This window comes from Rutilus rutilus, assembly GCF_951802725.1.
Source record: "Rutilus rutilus genome assembly, chromosome: 2".
In the NCBI taxonomy this organism is placed as follows: domain Eukaryota; kingdom Metazoa; phylum Chordata; class Actinopteri; order Cypriniformes; family Leuciscidae; genus Rutilus; species Rutilus rutilus.
Genome location: NC_140210.1, coordinates 3,523,102 through 3,547,377, shown reverse-complemented (window position 1 = coordinate 3,547,377; position 24,276 = coordinate 3,523,102). Strand labels below are relative to the sequence as shown.

Genomic DNA, 24,276 nt, shown 5'->3' with positions numbered 1-24,276 from the left:
AAAAAGAGAGAAAAAATAGATTGTTTTAAGGGGAAAAAAATATTAGGAAATATTCGTTTTTGAGTGGTTTTGGTAATTTCTCAGGGAATCTTACAGTCATAACAAAGTTTCACATGGTGACATAGCATTCTTGTTTCCAGATATTTTAGCAAAATATTGAAAAATTACCACACAGATTTGGAGGGAGAAAAACAATCCTGAAATCTGTATCAACTTCTGACGTTACTGTATATTATCCACTATGTAAAATGTTAATAGAAGATGTGATCATTTCTTTACATTTTATTTAGTAATGAAAGCCCATTTTTAATTTTAGGCACTTGGCAAGTGTTCATTTTGGACCCTGGGTGTTAATGTGGTATCAGATGGCATTATTAATTTAATGCTGTGGAAATACGATAGTTGAACAGCACTGTGGTTTATATGGTACTTTATTACCATGATTACAGGGCAAATTTAAATATTCAAAGGATGATTCAACTGTAAAAAGAAATTGGAACAATCATATAAATATATATAAAATTATGGAATCTTGAATAAACACATACTGTAGTGCACTACATATAATATAAAAACACTCCTTGTATATCTAGATATCAGGTGTATCTGTACATATGCTGTAGATGAGTTTTCTAAAAATAAAATCAGTAAATTCAAAATGTTTTCATTTTTGTTGTTTTAGAAAATCAATGTAAATAATAACAAATGCAGCACATGCCGTATATATATGGATTTGTTTATTCTGAACATATTCACGCACTGTCAAACATACATATCTGCCAACATAATCCATACTGGGTTTTTTAATATATATATATATATTTATATGCATTAAGAATAGAATTAAAATGCTTAAAAAAAAAATTAAAGAAGAATTTTGGCACTCAAGCATTTAGACGAAAGGCAGCTGCTTCCTTCAGAGAAAGACTTTTCTTTTTTTGCACCATGACGGAATAATGGCTAACGATGAGGGATTGTGTGGCGCTCCCTCATAAACGAGTGTGGAGTGGTTCACAGTTAGTATCAAAACTTGTATAAAAACGTCCTACAAAAGAGAGTTTGGAAGGCAGCGTGTGCCGTAGTCTCAGGCCAGCAGAGATGAGGAGAACATTACAAATCCAGCTTGTGCATAGACCGGGTCACTTCACCCAGAAACTCAAGTCACATTTTATTTTGCATCAAATCAATTAGATATTTTTAAGCAATAAGATTCTTCATGATATTTCTAATGTAATACAGTAATGATGAAGGTTTATTTGAATAAAAATCTGTATAAATCCAACAACAAATGTACCTAACTAAACTAATATATATATATATGTGTATTTTTTTTTTTTGGTTTGTTTTTTTGTTATATATATATATACACACACACACTGAACAAAATTATAAACGCAACACTTTTGTTTTTGCCCCCATTTTTCATGAGCTGACCTCAAAGATCTAAGACTTTATCTATGTACACAAAAGGCCTATTTCTCTCAAATATTGTTCACAAATCTGTCTAAATCTGTGTTAGTGAGCACTTCTCCTTTGCGGAGATAATCCATCCACCTCACAGGTGTGGCATATCAAGATGCTGATGTAAGGGTGGATTTCCTGCGGCAAGAGTTACAATCTTTTTTTTATCCTTTCCTGACCATGTGACTTTAACCCAGCTGTGAGACGCTCAAACTGACCAATCAGATAATTCGAACTTCCCCCATGATACTAAAGGTGTGACAATTCATTGACCCCCAAAATACACACATATTGGCCTACAGGCTTTGATCACTGAAAACCAGTCATGTTTGACCACCATTTGCCTCACGCAGTGCAGCACATCTCCTTCGCATAGAGTTGATCAGTCTACTTGGGAAAACAATTTCAGTCAGTCAGAATATAATCAGATGTTTACAATTTATTATGTCAGGTAAATGTCTCATGCCAATTTAATAATCAGTTCAAAGAAAATAAATACAAAACATCAAATGCTCCGGAATAAAGGGAGAAGATGCGAACCTGACATTATAAAATACATGATGCTGTGTGTTTTGCATACACTCCACATCACGGGCTAATTTGAGCTACAGATCGCCCTGAGCCTCTTGTTGCATGTATAGATAGAAACTTCTTTCACTTCTTTCAAACATCTGCTAACAATGGGAGTTTGCATTCAGAGTTTACAGCTTTTGGGAGCAGAATACCATTTGCCTGGAAGACACACCCTCCTCTGTGTGTGAGTTATCTCTAAACTCTTTAAAACTTTATTACCTTTTGGTTTACTTCTGTGGGAATGAGACCTTTGTACCAGTCGCAATGAGACATTTCAAATTACACCAAACATGTATAATACTGAATGATAATTATTCACATTAGACCATATAGATTTTTGGGTGAATATCTGGTGATCTCAGCATGAGAGAGAGAAGGAATGAGGGAAGAAGGAAAGAGAAATTAGGATGATTCTGAGGTGAGACTTGCGTCTCGATGAGAGTTTAAATGTTAATTTCCTTTGTTTTGCTGATTCTGAAGAATAAAGAGCAATGAGCCAATGAGAAAACAGAGAGAAGACGCTTCACATTCAACCAGGGTCCAAAATCTACAAGTCAAGTCTCCTTTATTTCTATAGCGCTTTATACAATACAGATTGTTTCAAAGCAGCTTTACAGGGATAACAGGAAAATAATGATTCAGTGATGTAAACCGGGTTCAATTCTGCTGTAAAGCGGCTCTCAAAAAAAGAAAACAGTGTCATTGTTCATTGCTCGGAAAACCTGTGACTGATGAGTGCAAACTAAAAGTCCATGAAAACGAAACTAAACACACAGATCGTGACAGCACCAGAGGGTTAAATATGTCCGTTTAGTTATTTCATTATTATTATTTAGCTTTAGTTTCAGTACATTTTTATTTCAAATTAAACTAAATGAAAATTAGAAATGTTGCATTCTAACTGTAAGTGTTTTTTATTTATTTTGTTTCGGTTAAAGTTTATTTTATTTAAATCAACTTAAATGTTTTTGTAATATATTTAATTTGAGTTAACAAACATAACACTGTGATTTCTGGAGTTTATCCCTCTTTTCACTGATAATTTGAAGAAAAACTTGATTTAAGAGTTGATGTCAGGCCCTGTTTTATACCCTGTGAAGTAAACAGTTGTAGTTGATTATATTGCTTGTTAAATGAGTGTTGTGTCTGATGTCAGGACACAGAAGCACTGGTGTCTCTGTGATCGAGGGAGAGAGAGAGAGAGGGAGGTAATAATGTGTATTATGTCTATGTAATTTCTACTGTTTGAAATACAAATGGAAAGTATCTTTAAACCAAACCCCTCCCATCGCCAATTCGCCATGTCATATCCTCATTTTCACTGTAGGCGATCAGCAGCTCAGTTCATAAACCTGTTTGTCCAAAGTTTGATCAAGTCCAGTTTGATCTGTATTATTGAAAGGATTCGGTTTATTGTCGGTAAGAAAGACATTTTTCTTCTCGTTTAGATGTTTATTGGATGCAGAAGGTGGTGAAGTGTTTTGTATGAGATAGCCTGCATTTTTTATTAATGCATCATCATATCATAAGGATTGTTGTTCAGTTTTCATCCAAACTGCAGTAATGTCTGATCATCTTCAGGTTTAAATGGAGATTATGACAACTTGGTTTCCGTGCAGGATAAAAGTCCCTTTCAATTCAAGTTTTAGTGACTTCATAGTGCGCGTGCACGAAGAGGGGTGTGTGTGGAGTGGAGGAGAGAGAAGCATGAAGAAGTTAGCTAGAGGAGAGATGTCCTAGACAACGACTAACGTTGGAATTATATTCTCTTGAATTTTGATATGGCCGACAGCCCGACACACGACCAAGACGACGTTCCGATGAACAAACAGCAAAGAAGAGGGAAAAGGAGAAGGAACGCACGGAGGAGAGGGGACGGGATGAGGAGGAGGGAGGGTCGAGCTAACCTCCAATTTGTTTAACAATAGGCTTGTTTGAGATGTGCTTAGCCTCGCCTGTAATGTATGCGAGAGTAGGAGCGGCTGCAGTGAGGGGAGGAGTGGAAAAAGCGCAGGCAAGACGGACAGTTCTCTCTTCTCGCAGTGGATCTGACACCTGCGAGATCAAAGATGGATATCGCGGGATACACGCACAGTGTTGCTAATAAACTGGATGCAATTTAAGTTCTGTTGCTTTTATTTGAAAATAATTATAATGAACAAGACACCCATTTAATTATATAGGCTTACCAAAGTATTTATCAATCTTTTTTACTTTAATTACAGCTATGTTTTATATATATTTGTATAAATATAACAACAATCAAATAACCCATAGATCACACTCTCAGAGAGTTTGGGAATACTAACACATAATTTATACACATAAAAACATGAGATCAGAGTTTTAGAATCAAACAGTTTAAAAGAGAACGATACATCACGGTTGTTTAAACCAATGAGCATTAGTAGTTGTTTCCCATCATGCTTTTGATCAGTGCAGTCGGTGGAGAGCAACTGCGCGCGACTGCAGAATCCGACACGTGCGCCTTGCGGTCGCGAGAGTTTTTTGACATACGTCAGCATGACATCAGAGCCAGGCGGTGATCGGTTCTGCGCAGATTTTGCTACGGTGGCCGAGAGGTGCAAAACAAATCACAATTACAAAAACAAAATAACAATTCAGAAAACACAACGACAATTTAGAAAACAAAATAACAATTCAGAAAACACAATAACAATTCAGAAAACACAACGACAATTGCAGAAAACACAACGACATTTCAGAAAACACAACGACATTTCAGAAAAAAACGGAAAAGGTTTGTATATTTTGAGAATGACGTACTTATCGCTGAATGGACGAGATACCTGTCAATCAAGAAATTTGTGATCAACTTTGTTTTGCTATGCGAAAATAGAACACATTAAACTTTACTTTGAAGAAGGACATTCATGTGCCGTGATTGTGGACATGCTGGCGACATACCACATAATATTTACTATATTAATAGTGTGTCATGAGTTTAGTATGCCTGAGCATAGATATCATATATAAACGCTAGATGTCTTATGGCGCAGTCACTTCCGGCATCACCGTTCGGCCATCTTGTGTCAGTGCTCTGTGCATTAAGGTGAATGATCAACATGCACACAAATCCTCATATCTCGCTGAAATATTGACGGATTTACAAACGGTTTGGTTTCTTACAAACGTTATTAACGTGGCTATAATTCCGAATGCTTGAACATGTATGTTATAATTTTTCATATGTATGTAGTGTATGAATGTAGTCTCATAACTACATCTCTGACGTTTATAACAAACCAAACCGTTTGAAAATCGGTAGAAAATTGAGCAAGTTATGGTTATTTTAAAGTATTTGCACCATTAAACAGTGAGCGAGCGCACTGTCGCAAGATGGCCGCCACGTGCGGACGTCGACCTACATTGGCCAGCAGCGCGCACGAGACATCTAGCCTTTATATATGATATCTATGTGCCTGAGCACATGGTTAGCATGAGTGTTTCGCGATTAGCGCGATAGCCCGCTATTCATTATAACTGGTCATTATGTCGATGTTATTTGAGTGTATGAGAGTACATGATGTTGTTTCAGTCTTATTTTGTTTGTAAAAAGCATGAGATTAGAGTGTTACTACAGCTGCCACACGTCATTTTGGGGCTAGCTAGAGCATGAGAACTGCACAGAGAAAGTGTTAAATAGCTTGTTGATCATATTTTTCCTTCTAGTGTGATGGAATGTTTAAAGTCACTTATGTGTACAACGGTCATTACTGTAAAAAAAAAAGGTGATATACATGTTGAGAATGTATGTTTTGAGCTTTTGTTATTGCATATTCTCTTATGCTTCATTCTGAGTAAATACACCAACAAAGAAGCCATCACTGCAATGCTCTCTTTTATTTCATTTTTCGACATACCACGACATTAAAAGCTGCGTCGACCAGGGCAGTTGTTCGGCTACCGGAAAATGTGGTTAGTACTTCTGCAGAAGTTGCGTGTTAAACGTGATGACATATGAGTTCTGCTGCAAGAACTCAACACACCAGGGACAGAACAAGGACCAGGGGGGCAGGGATTTGTATTATTTTGAAGGTACCCCCGGGCGTCGCCATTGGCTAGCGGAACCCCACCTGCTGTTAGCATCCCATTGACTCCCATTCATTTTGGCGTCACTTTGACAGCGAATAACTTTACATCTGAGGCGTTTAAAGACTCCATTTGTCCATTATTTATTTCTAAAGAAACACGAAAATGTATAAAAGGCTCCATTACCTTGTAGCTTACGTTATGGCCCTGTAGAAGCAGTTTTTGTAAAAGTAGGCTAACGATTGCGTCACAGCCACGCGACTCTCTGTCGCACAGTAGGAAATTACCGTATGGACAGGAGGAGAAGCTCGCGGGCAATCGGGAGGACGTCGAGGCAAAATGACAAAATAATTAATCAGAATACCTACAAAAAGTTTCTCCTGCTCCAAGCTCATGGACAGCTCCTACTCACGCTCTGCGTCTCTGCGAGTTTCGGAAGGTAATGATTCAGATTGATCTTGGTACAGCTACTAGAAGACAGACGGTTTGCTCACGTCACATCTACGTCGTCGAGCTCAGTTTGAGTCTGCGCAGTACGCTGGACCCCCAGGAAGTAAGAGTTTCTAATTGGCTTCACTTTGTCTCCGTTGAATCCAATGGGGTCGCTGTGTCCATTTCTTTTACTGTCTATGACAAGGACACGTCGTAGATTTGTTAGGCGTACTTATCACTCCATGGGACGTTGATGGGTACGATTTGTTTCTACCGGTACTTCCAGACAGTATCGCTTGATTCCGGTTCTGGCTTGATTGACAGGTATCTCGTCCATTCAGCGATAAGACGTCATTCTCAAAATATACCTACCTTTTCCGTTTTTTTCTGAATTGTCGTTGTGTTTTCTGAAATGTCGTTGTGTTTTCTGAATTGTCGTTGTGTTTTCTGAATTGTTATTTTGTTTTCTAAATTGTCGTTGTGTTTTCTGAATTGTCGTTGTGTTTTCTGAAATGTCGTTGTGTTTTCTGAATTGTTATTTTGTTTTCTAAATTGTCGTTGTGTTTTCTGAATTGTTATTTTGTTTTCTGAATTGTTATTTTGTTTTTGTAATTGTGATTTGTTTTGCACCTCTCGGCCACCGTATTTTGCTCATCTCAAACAATTTTCCAGGCACAGTGGTTGGGAAACACTGGTCTATGCAGTGTGACGTCAGATTACACAGGCCCCGCCCATGACTGCTGACGGACTCCGCCCTATTAGATTAGCTCCTCCCCCAAGTGAGCAGTGCACAGTCTGCCATGTTTATCTCTTCGCCAGAGCATTTAACAGCAGCGTTCAAGTAAGAAATGTATTCTTTTTAAAGCTATTCAGTCAAGAGCAGTGAGGGATTTTATGTTTTTCTTTTGTTGTGCGATTTCTTTCACAGCTGTTCACATTCACAGACAGCCGTCTGACAGGCAGCTTTCTGTGCGCGCTCAGAAAACAACACATCAGAAGTTTAGACTGATTCGACTTTAAAACACATGCAGATAATAAAGTTTCATGATGATAAAGAACTGCAATGTCACATCAGTGTGATCACAACGATATGATAATCAGAACCAAACTTTTTAGTTTTTGGCAGAGTATCCTATGTAGGAGCTGTAAAGGCTCCGCCCTCTTTTGGAGAGGGGGCGGGGAGTAGAAGCTCATTTGCATTTAAATATACACACATGAAAACAGCATGTGTTTGCTTCCATTCAAAAGGGGGCCTTTACAGCGTGGTATAATGAATGATCTGTGGGGTAATTTGAGCTGAAACTTCACAGACACATAGAGATACATGAGTTATATTAAATCTTGTAAAAAGCAGCATAATAGGTCCCCTTTAATTGCTAGGAATATAAAATGTCTTTTAAGTTCAGTTCATTTGTCTTCTCCACAGATCACTGGATAACCAAACTAACCAAAATCATTTATAATACATTTATATATGGATTTTGAATCATAATGAAGTGTCTCTTTCACCCACAGATCATTGTTAGTGTCTTTCCCGCGGTGCACATGGCTAAAGTATTCGTGTACGGGATGCTAAAGAAAGGCCAGCCCAACCACTTCAGGATGAAGGATCATGCCAACGGTCAGGCCGAGTTCGTGGCTCACGCTCGCACCGTGGACCGATACCCGCTCGTCATCGCAACCAAAGACAACATCCCCTTCCTCCTGGACGTCCCCGGGACGGGTCAGCGCGTTCACGGAGAGATCTACAGCGTGGACCAGCAGATGCTGGAGTTCCTGGACGAGTTTGAAGAGTGTCCACGGATGTACCAGCGCTCACTCATCCGGCTGGAGGTGCAGGACGGGCCCGGTGGAGGAGAACACACACTGGAGTCTGGAAGTAGCGTCGAGGCCTTTGTGTACATTAAGGAAAAATTTGAACCCGAGTGGCTCCAAAAACCAACATATGAGAGTTATGATACTGACGGTGATCACGGGCTGCACTATGTGTGTCGTAAAGACAGACGCCCTGAGTAACATTTACCAGGGTTTTACCACACCTGCCAGTGTCACGTGAATTTAATTTACCATTCAAGCATTTTACAACAAAACGGTGTTGTGCATTGTTTTTAAAAATATATATTTTTCTGTCCCGTCATGACAGTGAGATTATTTATATGTCCAGTGACAAATGTATTGAATCTCTGAATGGGCCATTTTATTTATTTTTTTATTTTGAAGAGCTGAGTTTCCTACAGGTTTATTTCTGCTGTTTGCAACACACACACACACACACACAAAAAGAGATTTTTCAAATGTTCTGTTTTTGTTTTAAAGCTACACTGTGTAATTTTTAAAATGGATTCTTAGCAAAAAACACTTTGTTCTTTCAAAATGATATGTGCTCAATGTGTAATTACTTCTACCAACTAATCAAGTATTCTCGTAAGCGTAGAATCTGCCATTTAGAATACATACGAGCGAGTCGCTCGAACGGCGGCAGCCATGTTGCGCCTCCATCTTGAAAATACATTAGCCTAAGAGGGACATACCTGGAAATTCAAGCTTCGCCTTTCGCGTTGTTACACTCAGTGGCACCGTGACGAATGCGAGGGGGAGATTACTTACGACTGCTGGCAGATTTGAAATAATACGGCCACCGTAGGAGTTAAAACGCCCTCGGAAGGGGAGGGGCTAGAAAGTAATATTCAGTTGGTAGTCATAAACAATTTCACCGCTAGATGGGAGAAAATCCTACACAGTGTAGCTTTAATGAAAAAAAATATTAGGAAATATACGTTTTTGAGTGGTTTTGGTCATCGTGTACTCACATTTCTCAGGGAATCTGACAGTCATATAACAGACTTTTCACATGGTGACGTTGCAATCTTGTTTCCAGATATTTGAGCAAATTATTGAAAAAAATCCTGAAATCTATATCAACTTCTGACGGTACTGTATATTCTCTGCTATGTAAAATGTTATTAGACGATGTGATAATTTCTTTACATTTAATTTAGTACAAGTGAAAATACAAATCTGGTGATAAAAGCTAAAACTTACTTGCTATGGTGTAAAACAGTATTGTGGTGCAGATATGGGTTGGTGGTTACCCTACTAAAAATGTGCCTTTGCTTGAGGGTGTATTTGGTATTAAGTTAACTACTTATCCGAGTGCTCGCCTAGTAAGCGTGCCATTCTACCTACCTTTGATTAAATATGCTAATGCTTACCAAATTAAACCTGTATAAACTGTGTACAGTGTGATTATTTTGGTGGTTTCATTCATGTGCATTGTTGTTTACTTAAGGTTTTTGTTGTAAATATTTACACTGGTTTGTTGTGTGTGGTTTTAAAGGTTTTTCACCTACTGAAATTCTGCAATAAATTGAGAAAAGGCAACTTAAGTCTCATTCTTGTGAGTGTTCAATTCAGAAGTGAGGAACCCCTTTCAAGTGTGGGACCCCTGTAACTACAACACCTGACACACATTTTACATTTTTGGCACTTGGCAAGTGTTCATTTTGGCCCCTGGGTGTTAATGTGGTATCAGATGGCATTATTAATTTAATGTTGTGGAATATAAAAATGATAGTTGAACAGCACTGTGGTTTATATGGTACTACAACACTAAAATATTACCAGAGAACGTCTAATGAGGGGAGAAGTGCCACTCAATAAACTTCCGGTTGCAGTTCCACTATTGTTCCATATGAGGGCGCTCACATGACGAGGGCAGAATGAATGGAGGTCTATGGAGCTATACCGCTCAAAATCCACTTTTCTTAGGATATAATTTTTTGTCTAGTAATTTGAATGTTGTTTTCGAAAGGGGATGCAAAGAAATTACACATTGCTGGGTGTTAGATTTTTTAGAGTCACTTGTTTGCTTTAAAAAGTCTTTCAAAATGCTGAATGTCAGAATGCTGACGTCATTAGCAGAATGCTAGCGTGTTATGGGCAACAACAACTCAACCTGTAAGAAATCGAAAAGAAATAAGTACTCGTTCATTCAACTTTCGACCTATAACCCATGTTGAACTTGCAAAACCTACAATAAAATCTGAGATTTCTCAACGGCAATCGGGTGAGGGAGACAAATTTAGCCGTCTAGCCCCATTGACTCCCATTCATTTTGCACTCATGGCGAGCGCCCCCAGTGTCCGTAGACGGGCTTTGATATTACCATGTTTACAGGGCAAATTTAAATATTCAAAGGATGATTCAATTGTAAAAAGAAATTGGAACAATCTTAGAAATATATTTATAAAATTATGGAATAAATATATAGTGCACTACATATATATTATATCTATGGATTTGTTTATTCTTAACATATTCACGCACTGTCAAATAAATACCGGTATCTGCCAACATAATCCATATTGGGTTTAATTTGACATATTTTGTATTGTTTTACTCATCTATTTTGTTTTATCCATTTTATTTTTTGTAGCACTTTTCTGTAAATAATATATTTTTTGTACAATGTTTCTGTAATAGAGTATTTTATTATAATAAGTATTTATTATGTCAGAGCACAACCACACTGCTCGTTCTTCTCTGCTTTTAACAGTGCTCCTGCCCACACAAACACAGTGCGCCACCGCCCCCTACCGGACAAACCCAATACCGCCCTTAACACACAACCATTTAGAAGACGGAAGTAGCGAACACACTGTAGGCTGTCAGCAGTTCAGTGGATAAACCTGTTCCTCCAACGTTCAGTCAAAATCACAGTTTGATCTGTAAATGAAAGGATTTGGATTATTGTCGGTAAGAAAGACATTTTTCTTCTCGTTTAGATGTTTATTGGATGGAGACGAAGGTGAAGTGTTTAAACGAGAGATATTTTGTTTTGTTTGTCATTCAGTTTTCATCTAAACTGCAGGAATGTCTGAACATGTTCAGTTTTAAATGGAGATTATGACAACTTGGCTTCCGTACTACAGGACAAAACCCCCTTTCCTTTCAAGTTTTAGTGACTGTCTGTTGGAATACAAATATATTATATTTGTAAGGAAAAGAGTTAGAATTATCTAAATATATCTTCATTTTTGCATGATTTTATAATGCACTTTATCAATGAGAAAAAAATAAACGTTTGTTGCCTCAAGACAACATTGTACCAAAATGGACAAATTGAAACATTTGACATTTTCACATAGAAAAAAAAAGAAAGAAATATATTTATTGAAAACATCAATTTATTTAACCAGACACTTGAACAAACACATTTATCCAGGTTTTAATGTATTAAATATTTCATATCTAATCAAAAGTAACATTTCATGGCTAATAATGCAAACTACAGAAAAGCAGATGCGCACAGAATATGACGAAAGAAAGCAAATTTGTGTTCAGTGCAAATAAACCTGCTGCCTGTGTTTTAATAATGTATAACGATTTGTGTTTAAAAAAAAAAAAAGTATTACTGTTGGTCCATTAAGCCTCATTAAGCGTTTTCTATGGGAGGAAAATGCTTAACGTACAATTAACATTCTGTGCTCGTCTGCTTTTCTGTAGTATGCATTATTAGTATGGTGTCTGTTTACTGAGTTTGATGATATAATTTTTTTCTTTTAATATCAGCCTAATGCATTAAGCCATGTTAGTGTTTCAGGTATCGTGACATCATCACAGTTCGCATACAATAGAAGTCCCATTTCATTGGCTAGGCGCCATCCAATAAAACGGCTCCTTTGATTAATATAAATATTAATATAAAGGTTAATAAAACGTTACAGTCACTTCTTCTTCTGGAGGTGCAACAGGAACACGAATAGTTGGTGCCGATCCTTTTTTCAGGAGCTGCTTCTTAGCAAAACCAGCTTTATAACGTTACTGACCCTCGTTTGTAAAGCAGTCTGGTGTGTGAAATGATTCGCGCAAACATGAAAGCATTGACGTTGATCGTGGGGAATATTCCCTTCGAAAACAAACTCAGTCACTGCGTCTTCAGCGGTTCGGATTTAGGAACATCAAAATGACTGCTGTGTTCCTTATTACACCCAAGAACAGAACACCACACTCGCTTAGACGCCATTCTGCTCATAGACAGTGCTCCAGCGTATCAACAATGCAGACTATGATTGACTGCTGTCAATCAACAATTGTGGGAGGGGCGTCCGACCATGTGACGTCACAAAATCGAACGGCTTGATTTTGAGATGGGGGAAAACATATAAGGAGATAAAAAAAAAAAAAAACACTGGATGGATTTTTATCATTTTATGATGGTTGTGTACAGGCACTGCCAACACACATTTCAGTACAATCAACTTGTAAAAGTGCATGTACCCTTATATGACCCCTTTAAGTTAGTTTTGCATCTAATATCGCGAAAAGAGTAGCAAAAGTCAAGGCGCGAAATCTGAAATTGCAGTGACAGATTTGAGGAGTTGCAAGTGCCTCATTGAGGTTGTACTGCGAATGTGAATGTATGATTAAATGCAAATATATATTACAAGTTTGTGTCTGTCATCGTATTCCTGTGATTTACACATTTGTGACTACTTGTCTGCAGCTTCAAATTCAGAATACAGAATAATATCAAAACAGAATAAAATTCAGAATACAGAATTATAATAGAATTGTGACTATTGTCTGCGAGTGCAAATTTCAACATTCAACTTCAGATTTTTATTTTACAGGTCTTCACATTGGAGCTGTATAGTGTAAATCAGGGATAGGCAACTCCGGTCCTGGAGGGCCACTGTCCTGCAGAGTTTAGCTTCAGCCCTGATTAAAAACTCACCTGCCTGTATCTATCTAGTAATCCTGAAAACACTGATTGCCTTGTTCAGGTGTGTTTAATTAGGTTTGGAGCTAAACTCTGCAGGACAGTGGCCCTCCAGGACCGGAGTTGCCTATCCCTGGTGTAAATGTTCACGTACAAGTACGAATATTTATTGTACAAGTTCTCAAATGCACATCTACGCAGAGGTGAACAGTAACTCACTGAATTTTGTCAGTGTTTTGGAGCACACTAGCTCATAGATAACAGTAAGGCTGACATATTCATACTAAAAGCCAAAACACTTTAAATAGGGGTAATATTTCAGGGAACAGCCATTTGGGTGTCCGAAACCATTGTGGACGTTATTGAGTGACTTATTCAATCTCACATTCAATCCCACTACTGGAACTGTGTTCTAGAAATACATGTGATAATGAAATGAGGGCAGGCATAGATTCAGAGGCATAAGTATTACATACAACAATAATAAAACAATGCATTGACATTTACTTTTTACTTTTGATACTTAAGTACTTTTAAAAACAAGTACTTCTGTACTTTTACTTAAGTAAAAATAGGTATTTACAACTTTTACTTGTAACAGAGTAATATTTGACCAGTAGTATCTGTACTTTTACCCCAGTAAGGAAGTTGTGTACTTTGTCCACATCTGCATCTACGTGCTAGTTTTGCTACTCTTTTACCTTCATAATTTACAGCGTGGTATAATAAATGATCTGTGGGGTCATTTGAGCCGAAACTTCACAGACACATGCTGGGACACCTGAGACCCTTATTACATCTTGTAAAAAGTGGCATAATAGGTCCCCTTTAATTTCTAGGAATATAAAATGTCATTCAAGGTCAATTTATTTGTCTTGTCCACAGAACACTGAGTAACCAGTCCGAAAAACCAGCCAAAATCATTTATAATACATTTATATATGGCTTTATCAGATTTTGAATCATAATGAAGTGTCTCTTTCACCCACAGATCATTGTTAGTGTCTTTCCCGCGGTGCACATGGCTAAAGTATTCGTGTACGGGACGCTAAAGGAAGACCAGCCCAACTACTTCAGGATGAAGGATCATACCAACGGTCAGGCCGAGTTCGTGGCTCACGCTCGCACCGTGGACCGATACCCGCTCGTGATCGCAACCAAATACAACATCCCCTTCCTCCTGAACGTCCCCGGGACGGGTCAGCGCGTTCACGGAGAGATCTACAGCGTGGACCAGCAGATGCTGAAGTTCCTGGACGAGTTTGAAAGTTGTCCACAGGTGTACCAGCGCTCACTCATCCGGCTGGAGGTGCAGGACGGGCCCGGTGGAGGAGAACACACACTGGAGTCTGGAAGTAGCGTCGAGGCCTTTGTGTACAGCACAGACAAATATAAACCCGAGTGGCTCCAAAAACCAACATATGAGAGTTATGATGCTAAGGGAGATCACGGGCTGCACTATGTGTGTCGTAAAGACAGATGTCCTGAGGAACTGCTGGCGTAACATTTACCAGGGTTTTACCACACCTGCATTTAATTTACCATTCAAGCATTTTACAACAAAGAGAGCGTGTAGAGAATTGTATATTTTTTCCGTTATGACAGTGAGATTATTTAGCTGTTTTAGCAAAAAATATATATTTTAAATGTTTAAAATGTATTATGAAATATATTAGTTTTTGAGTGGTTTTGGTCCTCATATATTCACAATTCTCAGGGAATCTTACAGTCATAACAGAGTTTCACATGGTGACGTTGCAATCTTGTTTCCAGATATTTTAGCAAATTAATGAGGAATTACCGCATACATATTTGAAGAGAGAAAACAAAATCCTGAAATCTATATCAACTTATTACAGTATATTATCCGCTATGTAAAATGTTATTAGAAAATGTGATAATTTCTGTAGACATTGTCATTTAAATCTGTGTGCTTTACGTTTAAAACCATCACTGGCAGTATCTGATGATTAAGTTTATTTAACACTGAAAGTACGTTTAATTTTAGGCACTTGGCAAGTGTTCATTTTGGACCCTGGGTGTTAATGTGGTATCAGATCATGGCATTATTAATTTAATGCTGTGGAATATAAATATGATAGTTGAACAGCACTGTGGTTTATATGGTACTTTATTACCATGTTTACAGGACAAATTTAAATATTCAAAGGATGATTCAATTGTAAAAAGAAATGGAAACAATCTAAGAAATATATATACAATTATGGAATCTTGAATAAATACATAGTGCACTACATATAATATAAAAACACTCCTTGTATGTCTAGATATCAGGTGTATCTGTACATATGCTGTAGATGAGTTTTCTAAATTGCACTTTAAAAATAAAATGAATAAAGTCAATATGTTTTCATTTTTGTTGTTTTAGAAAATCAATGTAAATAACAACAAATGCAGCACATGCCATATATATATGGATTTGTTTATTCTGAACATATTCACGCACTGTCAAACATACATATCTGCCAACATAATCCATACTGGGTTTTTTTAATATATATATATATTTATATGCATTAAGAAAGAATTAAAATGCTTAAAAAAAGATTAAAGAAGAATTTTGGCACTCAAGCATTTAGACAAAAGGCAGCTGCTTCCTTCAGAGAAAGACTTTTCTTTTCTTGCACCATGACGGAATAATGGCTAACGATGAGGGATTGTGTGGCGTTCCCTCATAAACGAGTGTGGAGTGGTTCACAGTTAGTATCAAAACTTGTATAAAAACGTCCTACAAAAGAGAGTTTGGAAGGCAGCGTGTGCCGCAGTCTCAGGCCAGCAGAGATGAGGAGAACATTACAAATCCAGCTTGTGCATAGACCGGGTCACTTCACCCAGAAACTCAAGTCACATTTTATTTTGCATCAAATCAAGCATATTTTTAGGAGCAATACGATTGTTCATGACATTTCTAATGTAATACAGTAATGAAAATCGTTGAGTTTTATTTGAATAAAAATCAGTATAAATTCAACAACAAATTTATCCAACTAGCTGTTATACTAATATATAATAATAATAATGCCAATTTCAGGGAAAATGCAATAAAAAATAAACTTAATGGTCCTAAAAATAGGCTTTATTTTCTTCATGCAAACAAAAAGCTTAATTTCTTTCCTTTGGATTTCGGGGTGAAAAATGACCTGAACATCTTTTTTTTTGTGTGTGTGTGTGTGTGTGTGTGTCTTTTTCACTGAAATGTAGACAGAAGGCGTCAATAAACATCATTATTAAAAGCTGTGGTGTTACTATAGTTAAAAACTGTCCCAAGATTAAAAATGTCATTGAAAATTTCTCTTTTTTTTTTTTCTCTGAAGAATTTCATGTGTAAATTGTTCGTAAAACAGTTCTCAGAGTAAACCATCGCATTCAATTCAATAAACCCGGTCTCACGTACACAATAGCACCCGATAAACCATTTATAAAAGCACTCGCACATAAACGGTCACGTACAAATCAATAAAACATTCGCAAAAACATCCTTCAGAATAAATCATCACATATACCCATTGCATTCAATAATAAAAATAAAAAAAACATTCCTGAAAGCATTCTTGTGAATTTTACGAACAATTTACACTCATTAGTTGCATCTCGTTCCCTAACGAGGATATCGTGTCTTTCTGCACATTTAAAACTGGAAGTGTTTGACTTTTTCCTGCTGATCTCTCCACCGTGTGATGTTGATGATAGTAGTGTTTCCTGGACTTTTCCACTGACCTCGATATTCTCACGACTCACAAAACTTCACATCTGAACCCTTTCAAAGGCTGAATCTTCTATAAAGTGAAACGACGATATAGCACACGAAACAATTCCCACTCAAACCCGCTCATAAGAAATGTGTTAGTGTGTGTTGGGAGAACCTGACTGAGAATTGTGTGTGTGTGTCTTTGGTCAGTAGGGATGTGGATCTTTGCGGCTGAAGGAGCGGATGTGATTGGACGAGCACGTTGCACTGCGGATCACCTCCATCCACCTATAGATCACATGACAGGAACATGATTTAGGACTGCAGTAATAATGCACAATAATGTATAAAAAATACAATGAAGTTGACTTGACATTCAATTCCCAGTGTTCAGATGGACCATCTATCTGTCTGTATGATATATATAATATATATATATATATAGATAGATAGATAGATAGATAGATAGATAGATAGATAGATAGATAGATAGATAGATAGTTTATTATTTTTTTTCATTATATTATTTATGATTCTTGCACTTTTTGTTTTTATTTGACATATTTTGTATTGTTTTACTCATCTATTTGGTTTTATACATTTTATTTTTTTATTTACTTTTCTGTAAATAATATATTTTTTGTAGCATGTTTCTGTAATAGAGTATTTTATTATGGAAACAGGCTACCAAAAAAAAGTATAAAAATTTTGTTACACAAACATAATATAAAATAAATGCATTGTTTGCTTTTAATTTGAGATATTTTAACTATTTCATTTTTTTGTAGTTCTATTCTGTAAATAATATTAGGGATGCACAGATCTGAAAACAATAACCAATAATAATTCCTTATATATGAAAGCTGATATATTGGCTGATAATTCAGCTTTGCATCTCAAAAATAAATTGCATTTTAAAATATATTACAATAGAAAAAGCCAAGCACTTCAACATCGCTCCTGTTGTGGATGCACAATGTATTATTTCAGTAGTGTTCTCATAATTTTATGACAGATTTGCGCTGCACATGTTGCACTGAACTGCATTTTCCTTTTTGAAGTGATTCCAATCATATTTCAAGCAATTCAAAACCCTCATGTTGAACTGAAGGAAATAATCCATTATTTATCGGCTTAAAGATATTGGCCAAATTTTCTTACTAATAACATTAAAAATGAACATATATCAGCTGATACCGATACGGCGGCCAATGCATCCCCCAAATAATATCATTTTGTAATATGTCTTTGCAATAGTGTGTTCCTGGAATAAGAATACTTTATACCGAGATCCCGTACGCACCTCTCAAACGTGTACTCGCTCTCGGATCTGAAATAGTAGACGTGTGATTTGAAATGCAGCTTGAAGACGTAGTCTTTATGGATGTTCTCGGACTCGGAGGGAATGGTGATGGAGTATCCCAGCAGAGGAAGACTGGCCAGAGGAAACTCATCCTGCAAACGCACTCACACATCAAACACGGCACAAATACTCCATTGGAAGTCATGTGAAAATGTGCGCACGTCTCACCTGGTGTGTTTTGTAGAAGAACAGGCTGAAGTTGGTGAAGACCACCCATAATTTCTGCCAACCGTTGCTGTTCTTGAACTTCCTCAGAAGATTCCCAGACAACTGATTCTGAACAATAAAGAGCAATGAGCCAATGAGAAAACAGAGAGAAGACGCTTCACAGTCAACCAGGGTCCAAAATCTACAAGTCAAGTCTCCTTTATTTCTATAGCGCTTTATGCAATACAGATTGTTTCAAAGCAGCTTTACAGGGATAACAGGAAAATAATAATTCAGTGATGTAAACCGGGTTCAATTCTGCTGTAAAGCGGCTCTAAAGAAAGATGATCTGATGAAGTCCGTTCAGTGTTGATTCAGTTTCGTTCAATAAACTGTGTAAAGATCATCAAATATGAAATTAGTTCAGTTCATCTATTGAAGCAGCTCTGCAGAAAAGCCTAGTTCAGGTCTCATCGGATTAGATAACTTATTAATAGGACTTATATCCTCCTGGGACCCAGGAATAGACTTTTATTCATTATATTTTAGTGAATTTCTCTGACATCATATATGCCACATGTCACAATTGAATATGGAACAAGTGAATATGGAAATAAGTTATACATCAATATTCCTATGAAATATTAGATATTATTATTACAATGTTGCTAATTATTACTCCAATTATTATACTTCTTTTTTCAATAAATGTTGCTCCAAGAACACATTAATGTGCACATTAGATACAGTGTATAGATACATTACATTAAATGGGAATATTAATTTATGGCCATTTTACCCACATATTGCATAAAGTAAAATGGTGCATCAATTCATTCCATTATATCTTTCATAACATAGTTGAGAATCATCTTTATACAAATGTTAGTTAAAATAAATCCTCAAACCCCGACATTTATTGGTGATAAAAAAAAAAAAAAAAAAAAAAACATTGTTTTTGCCTATACATATAATTTCATGTCATTTTAATTTTTTAACAACTGAGTCCTGGTGTCCACTACAGAGAATATAGCAAAACATATGAATAAAATATCATTTTTCAAAAACTGTGTTTTTTTTTTTTTACCATTTGTTTCTTATGCTCTAAACAATGTGATGACATGAAAAAAAAAAACTAAATTCAAAAAATATATTTTTTTGCGGTCTCAGGAGGATATTATTAAATGTATTTATTTAATAATATATCAAGTTTTTCAAAGTACATTATTATAACATTTAGTTTAGTAATCAAATATATTTGATTTACTTGAATCTCTTATAACGCAATGCATAATTTAAATCACAATATACAGTACGAGAGATACAATTGTGATGTAATAGGCTTAATAATAGGATAGTTAATATGATCTGTCAAACAAATGTCATTCTTCAAAATATCTTCTTTTGTGTTCAGCAGAAGAAAGAAACTCGTACAGGTTTGGACGACATGAGGTGTAAAAAAATAAAATAAAAATATTAGGGTGAACTGTCCCTTTAAATCACGCATAATGTTATAATTAGGAATTTTGACGCAATGCATGATTTAAATATCTTATATCGTGATTTCAATCATGCATAATGAAAAAATTCCTGATTTTAACATTATGCATGGTTTAAATCGCAATATATTCACAATTTCAAAAATTGCAGGTTACCAAAGGCAATTTCTACTCACTTGACTTGACTATAATATTTTGGACTCAAGGCATGAGACCGACAGCACAAAGTGTCACCATGTTAATGTCAAGGACACTTCTTCCTCTAAATAGAGCTGAATCTTGAATATTCAACATCTGAATAGAGAAAGTGTCCATTCATACAGGATTCAGTTCAGTTTTATTTGTCATTTTTGGACTATGCACACACGTGTCAGACTGACAGCTTTGTATGTCTTGTAGTTGAATCAGCATATCTTGACACGAACGCTGCATTTTTAAGATGCCATGTCAAGTTCATTTTAGTTTACCATTCTAGATTCTTTTGATTATCATCATTGCAAGATCGAGTCCTGTATGAATGTCCGTCTGAAACTGTTGTGCTGTTAGTGAAAGACCTGAAGAAGAATCAAACACATTACACACGAGAGAAACACACTGAAGTGAAGCGAACAAACACCATCACAACCCCAAGTACAGTCAGTGTTCAGAGGGACGACTAAGAGTTAGTCATTAACTATATTCATATCAGTTATTATACTGTATGTGTGCGAAGTAGAAAGTCCAGCTCAGGCTGTTCAGCGGCGGTGACCATATTAACGTGAAACACAGAAATCATTGATTGTGTGACACTGCTGGAATCTCAAATCCACTATTAGACAAAACTGACTCATTTAAGTATTTTAAAATCCTATTATAGTATTATTACTTTAAAAATATTTTCAGTTTTCACAATTTTTTTTTTTTTAAGTTTTCATTTATTTTTGGTTTAGTTTTAGTAACTTATGTACTTCAACTTATTTTATTTCAGTTAGTTGCCAATGTATAATTATTAATTTTTTTCTGGGAAAATATTAGTGCAGTCTATCTATTCTCTCACTTACATTTTTACAGAAACAAATAAAACAATTAATTGATATTTTATATATACCTATATATATATACCTATATATATATATATATATATATATATATATATATATATATATATATATATATATATATATACATATACATATACATACACACACAATATATAATTTATATGTATAAAAATCATTACACAGTAAAATAGGTACTGTAGTAAAATACGTTTTTGTAGAATGTTTTAAAGATACTACTATACAAAATGTATTATATTATGAATGTTGTAAAATGCATTTGCCATGTTTTAAAAATATTTTAATTTGCTTATAATTTATATAATTATTTTTAAAAAAAACATGATTTTCTTATATAACTTATTTAAGTTTTAGTAATTTAAGTACATTCTAATTTTCATTTAAGTTTCAGTTTTTGATTGAATATTTGTATTTTATTTCATTTCAGATTTATTTCGATTACCGAAAATGATTTTTAATAGTTAACAACAACAACACTGGTTTGAGGACGGCCCGAGCTCTTGTCCTTCGTTAAGAGACTTAAACGCGACTTCGGTTGAGAATGCCATTAAACAGGCGGTTTATCTTTAACTCTTCTGAATGCGCGAGTGAAGCGGTCCATGTTTTACCTCTCTACTCCTGCAGGATTCGCTAAAGGAGAGGCTTTGGACACGATACCAACACACCAGAGCGAGAGACGCGGGCCCCTGGGCTCTGAGCGGGGCCACAGCGGGAGCCTCTGAGAGACTGACTGGACTAGAGCCGTCTAACACAGCGGAGGACAGAGACAGAAGAGGAGAAGAGAAACACACACAGTCAGAGACATGACACACACACACACACACACTGGGACACGGAGAGAGAGAGAGAAGACCAGCACTCGTCTGATGAAGAACACGTCACACTAAAACACTGAAACAAGAGTTTAGAAGGAATCTTTCCAGTGGAAACCATTAAAACAAGATCCACTGACTTGAGAGGCAGCACTCCATGAGATCAGCTTTTACTGATTATGAATATATATGTATATATGTTTTACTGCGCTGGCAATTTATTATATATATATATATAGGCTTCCTCAAGTCAACATCAAAGTTTGTACACAAACCTAGCCTGAGAAGTTTGAAGTACTTGTAAAAGCCTGAAAATACAAATTATATATATATATATATATATATATATATATATATATATATGTAAGGAAACAAAAACTTAAGTCTTAATATCTTATGCAGTGCTGCTTCTCAAGCAAACTGATCTTGCATTGATCATTTAACTGGATAATTAGACAGGATTACTCGTTAGGAACAGGATTTCCTGCAGTGAATGAAAAGTCGTTATATCTTGACCCTCATGTGTTTGTGCACACTTGCTTATTTTTACATTCAAATTTAGTGAATCTGATAATACTTTCAACTACCAATAAAACTCTCTGCTTCAATTATGACAATTAATTCCAGATATGAACTTATGGAAATGGAAACGGTGCACAAACTCCATGAGGGACCAATTACAAGAATCGCCCTGAAAACAGAGAGAGAGAGAGAGAGAGAGAGAGAGAGAGAGAGAGAGAGAGAGAGAGAGAGAGAGAGAGAGAGAGAGAGAGAGAGAGAGAGAGAGAGAGAGAGAGAGAGAGAGAGAGAGAGAGAGAGAGAGAGAGAGAGAGAGAGAGAGAGAGAGAGAGAGAGAGAGAGAGAGAGAGAGAGAGAGAGAGAGAGAGAGAGAGAGAGAGAGAGAGAGAGAGAGAGAGAGAGGTTAAACACAAACACAGAGACACAACGGAGGAAAAGCACAGGACACAGAGACTGGAAGCTCAGGATCACGACGGCTTCGCTCCGGTACCTCTAACGCTACGCTAAAATCCACCATGGACACGCTGGTGCTGCGGTGCCAGCACACATGAACCGTGGTATTACCGCGGTGAGGCGTCTGCCGCTCGAGAGACGTCCGAGACGCGCTCAAGTCATCTTCTGATTCCTGGTCACCGCTAGATTCCTCAGGGGATTCTGGGAAATGTGGGAAGAACAGCCATTTGAACAGCCATTGCAAAAAACAATAAAAGGTGTTTTTTTGTACCATATGTACAAAATGTATGGTGTGCAATAATACATCAAATAATTATAAATAAATAAAAACATTATTATATCTCATAAATAACTACATAAAATAAATGATTAACAATTAAATAAATAATAAATAAACAAAATTTCAGAAATGTATAAACAATATAAATAATAAATAAATGAATAAAACCATGCATTTTTTTGTTACTTTGTATGTACCGTGTTTCTTTTGGAAGTACCATAGTACTAGCAAAGTAGTCCTTACAGATTTTGTTTTACTTTTATGATACCATTATACATTTTTTGTAAGCTTATTTATAGGTTTTTATTTAAAATAATAATAATAATAATAATTATTATTATTATTATTATTATTATTATTATACCTAATACATAAACAATGATATATGATATATACATAGATAATAAATAAACTACATTAAATAAATATATAACAAATTTAAATAATTTAATTAATTAATTAATTAAAACCATGCATTTTTTTTGCCATGTTTCTTTTGGAAGTACCGTGGTACTATCAAAGTAGTCCATGCAAATTACCATTATACATTTTTGTAAGCTTATTTACAGTTTTTATTTATAATAAAAAAATAAAAAAATTATAATAATAATAATTATTATTATTATTAATATAATTATTATTATAACTAAAGAATGAATGAATAAATGAATTTTACAGACAATTACAACACTCGACACTGTCCTTTGAAGTCAGAAAGGTTTTCATGAGGTTTTCACAATGACAGTGAACAAAAACTCTCATAGGAGAGAACCGTGAGCAAACACACACTTCACAATGACATCAATCTCAACGTCCAGATGACAGGGACAATGCCAACAAAGAAAAGCAGAAGAGATTTAGTTGAATAAAGCAGAAGAAAAAAGAGCATGTGTGTGTGTGTGTGTGTGTGTGTATCAGATTGGCGTGAAGGATTGGAAACCTGTGAAACATGATCCCGTGCAAAAACTGCTGTGTTAATTCAGTGTACAGTGAGCACAAACTGTGTTTAACACACTCATGAACATATGCATCGTTCCACTAGACAGAAACACGTCACAGCAAGAGTCGGTCAAACACACTATTCATCTGAAACATGTCATGAACTCTTTTGCAAGCATTAGAATCTAAGAGGCCGGCGTCAGATCAGTAAACTCAGGACTAGCAGTGGATGACATGCAGAAAAGTGTGTGTGACTT

General features: G+C 36.0%; 3 protein-coding genes across 10 annotated transcripts in view; 2 read left to right on the top strand and 1 right to left on the bottom strand.

Moving 5' to 3' along the window:
• Positions 1-3,348: 3,348 nt before the first annotated feature.
• On the top strand, positions 3,349-9,898 carry LOC311286836 (gamma-glutamylaminecyclotransferase C-like). 2 transcript variants are annotated; one of them, XM_084403245.1, is made up of 2 exons: positions 3,349-3,453; positions 8,035-9,898. In XM_084403245.1, exon 2 carries the CDS (start codon positions 8,065-8,067, stop codon positions 8,533-8,535), a length of 471 nt encoding a protein of 156 aa, XP_084259371.1. In that variant the 5' UTR covers positions 3,349-3,453; positions 8,035-8,064; the 3' UTR covers positions 8,536-9,898. The 2 variants fall into 2 exon arrangements, with proteins under 2 accessions (XP_084259371.1, XP_084259370.1); XM_084403244.1 differs by lacking the exon at positions 3,349-3,453 and adding an exon at positions 7,157-7,360 and having other exon boundaries at positions 8,035-9,892.
• Positions 9,899-11,157: 1,259 nt separating this feature from the next.
• On the top strand, positions 11,158-15,581 carry LOC311286837 (gamma-glutamylaminecyclotransferase C-like). The gene is made up of 2 exons (XM_084403246.1): positions 11,158-11,274; positions 14,232-15,581. Exons 1-2 carry the CDS (start codon positions 11,251-11,253, stop codon positions 14,742-14,744), a joined length of 537 nt encoding a protein of 178 aa, XP_084259372.1. The 5' UTR covers positions 11,158-11,250; the 3' UTR covers positions 14,745-15,581.
• Positions 15,582-16,428: 847 nt separating this feature from the next.
• Positions 16,429-24,276, bottom strand: part of farp1 (FERM, RhoGEF (ARHGEF) and pleckstrin domain protein 1 (chondrocyte-derived)) — an 81,597-nt gene continuing 73,749 nt past the window's right edge. For all 7 annotated transcript variants that reach the window (XM_084403237.1, XM_084403239.1, XM_084403240.1 and 4 more), the window contains exons 24-27: positions 22,838-23,001; positions 18,481-18,588; positions 18,253-18,404; positions 16,429-17,237 (exon numbers count right to left, since the gene is read on the bottom strand). In XM_084403237.1, coding sequence (XP_084259363.1) covers positions 17,156-17,237; positions 18,253-18,404; positions 18,481-18,588; positions 22,838-23,001 — 506 coding nt within the window. In that variant the 3' untranslated portion in view covers positions 16,429-17,155. The remainder of the gene's footprint in view (positions 17,238-18,252; positions 18,405-18,480; positions 18,589-22,837; positions 23,002-24,276) is intronic.

Bases quoted from the DNA above. Each gene is read 5' to 3' on its own strand.
- LOC311286836 (XM_084403244.1), top strand. From the start codon at position 7,253: ATGACTGCTGACGGACTCCGCCCTATTAGATTAGCTCCTCCCCCAAGT. The intron at 7,361-8,034 runs GTAAGAAATGTA...TTTCACCCACAG, and splicing joins CATTTAACAGCAGCGTTCAA to ATCATTGTTAGTGTCTTTCC.
- LOC311286837 (XM_084403246.1), top strand. From the start codon at position 11,251: ATGAAAGGATTTGGATTATTGTCG. The intron at 11,275-14,231 runs GTAAGAAAGACA...TTTCACCCACAG, and splicing joins AAGGATTTGGATTATTGTCG to ATCATTGTTAGTGTCTTTCC.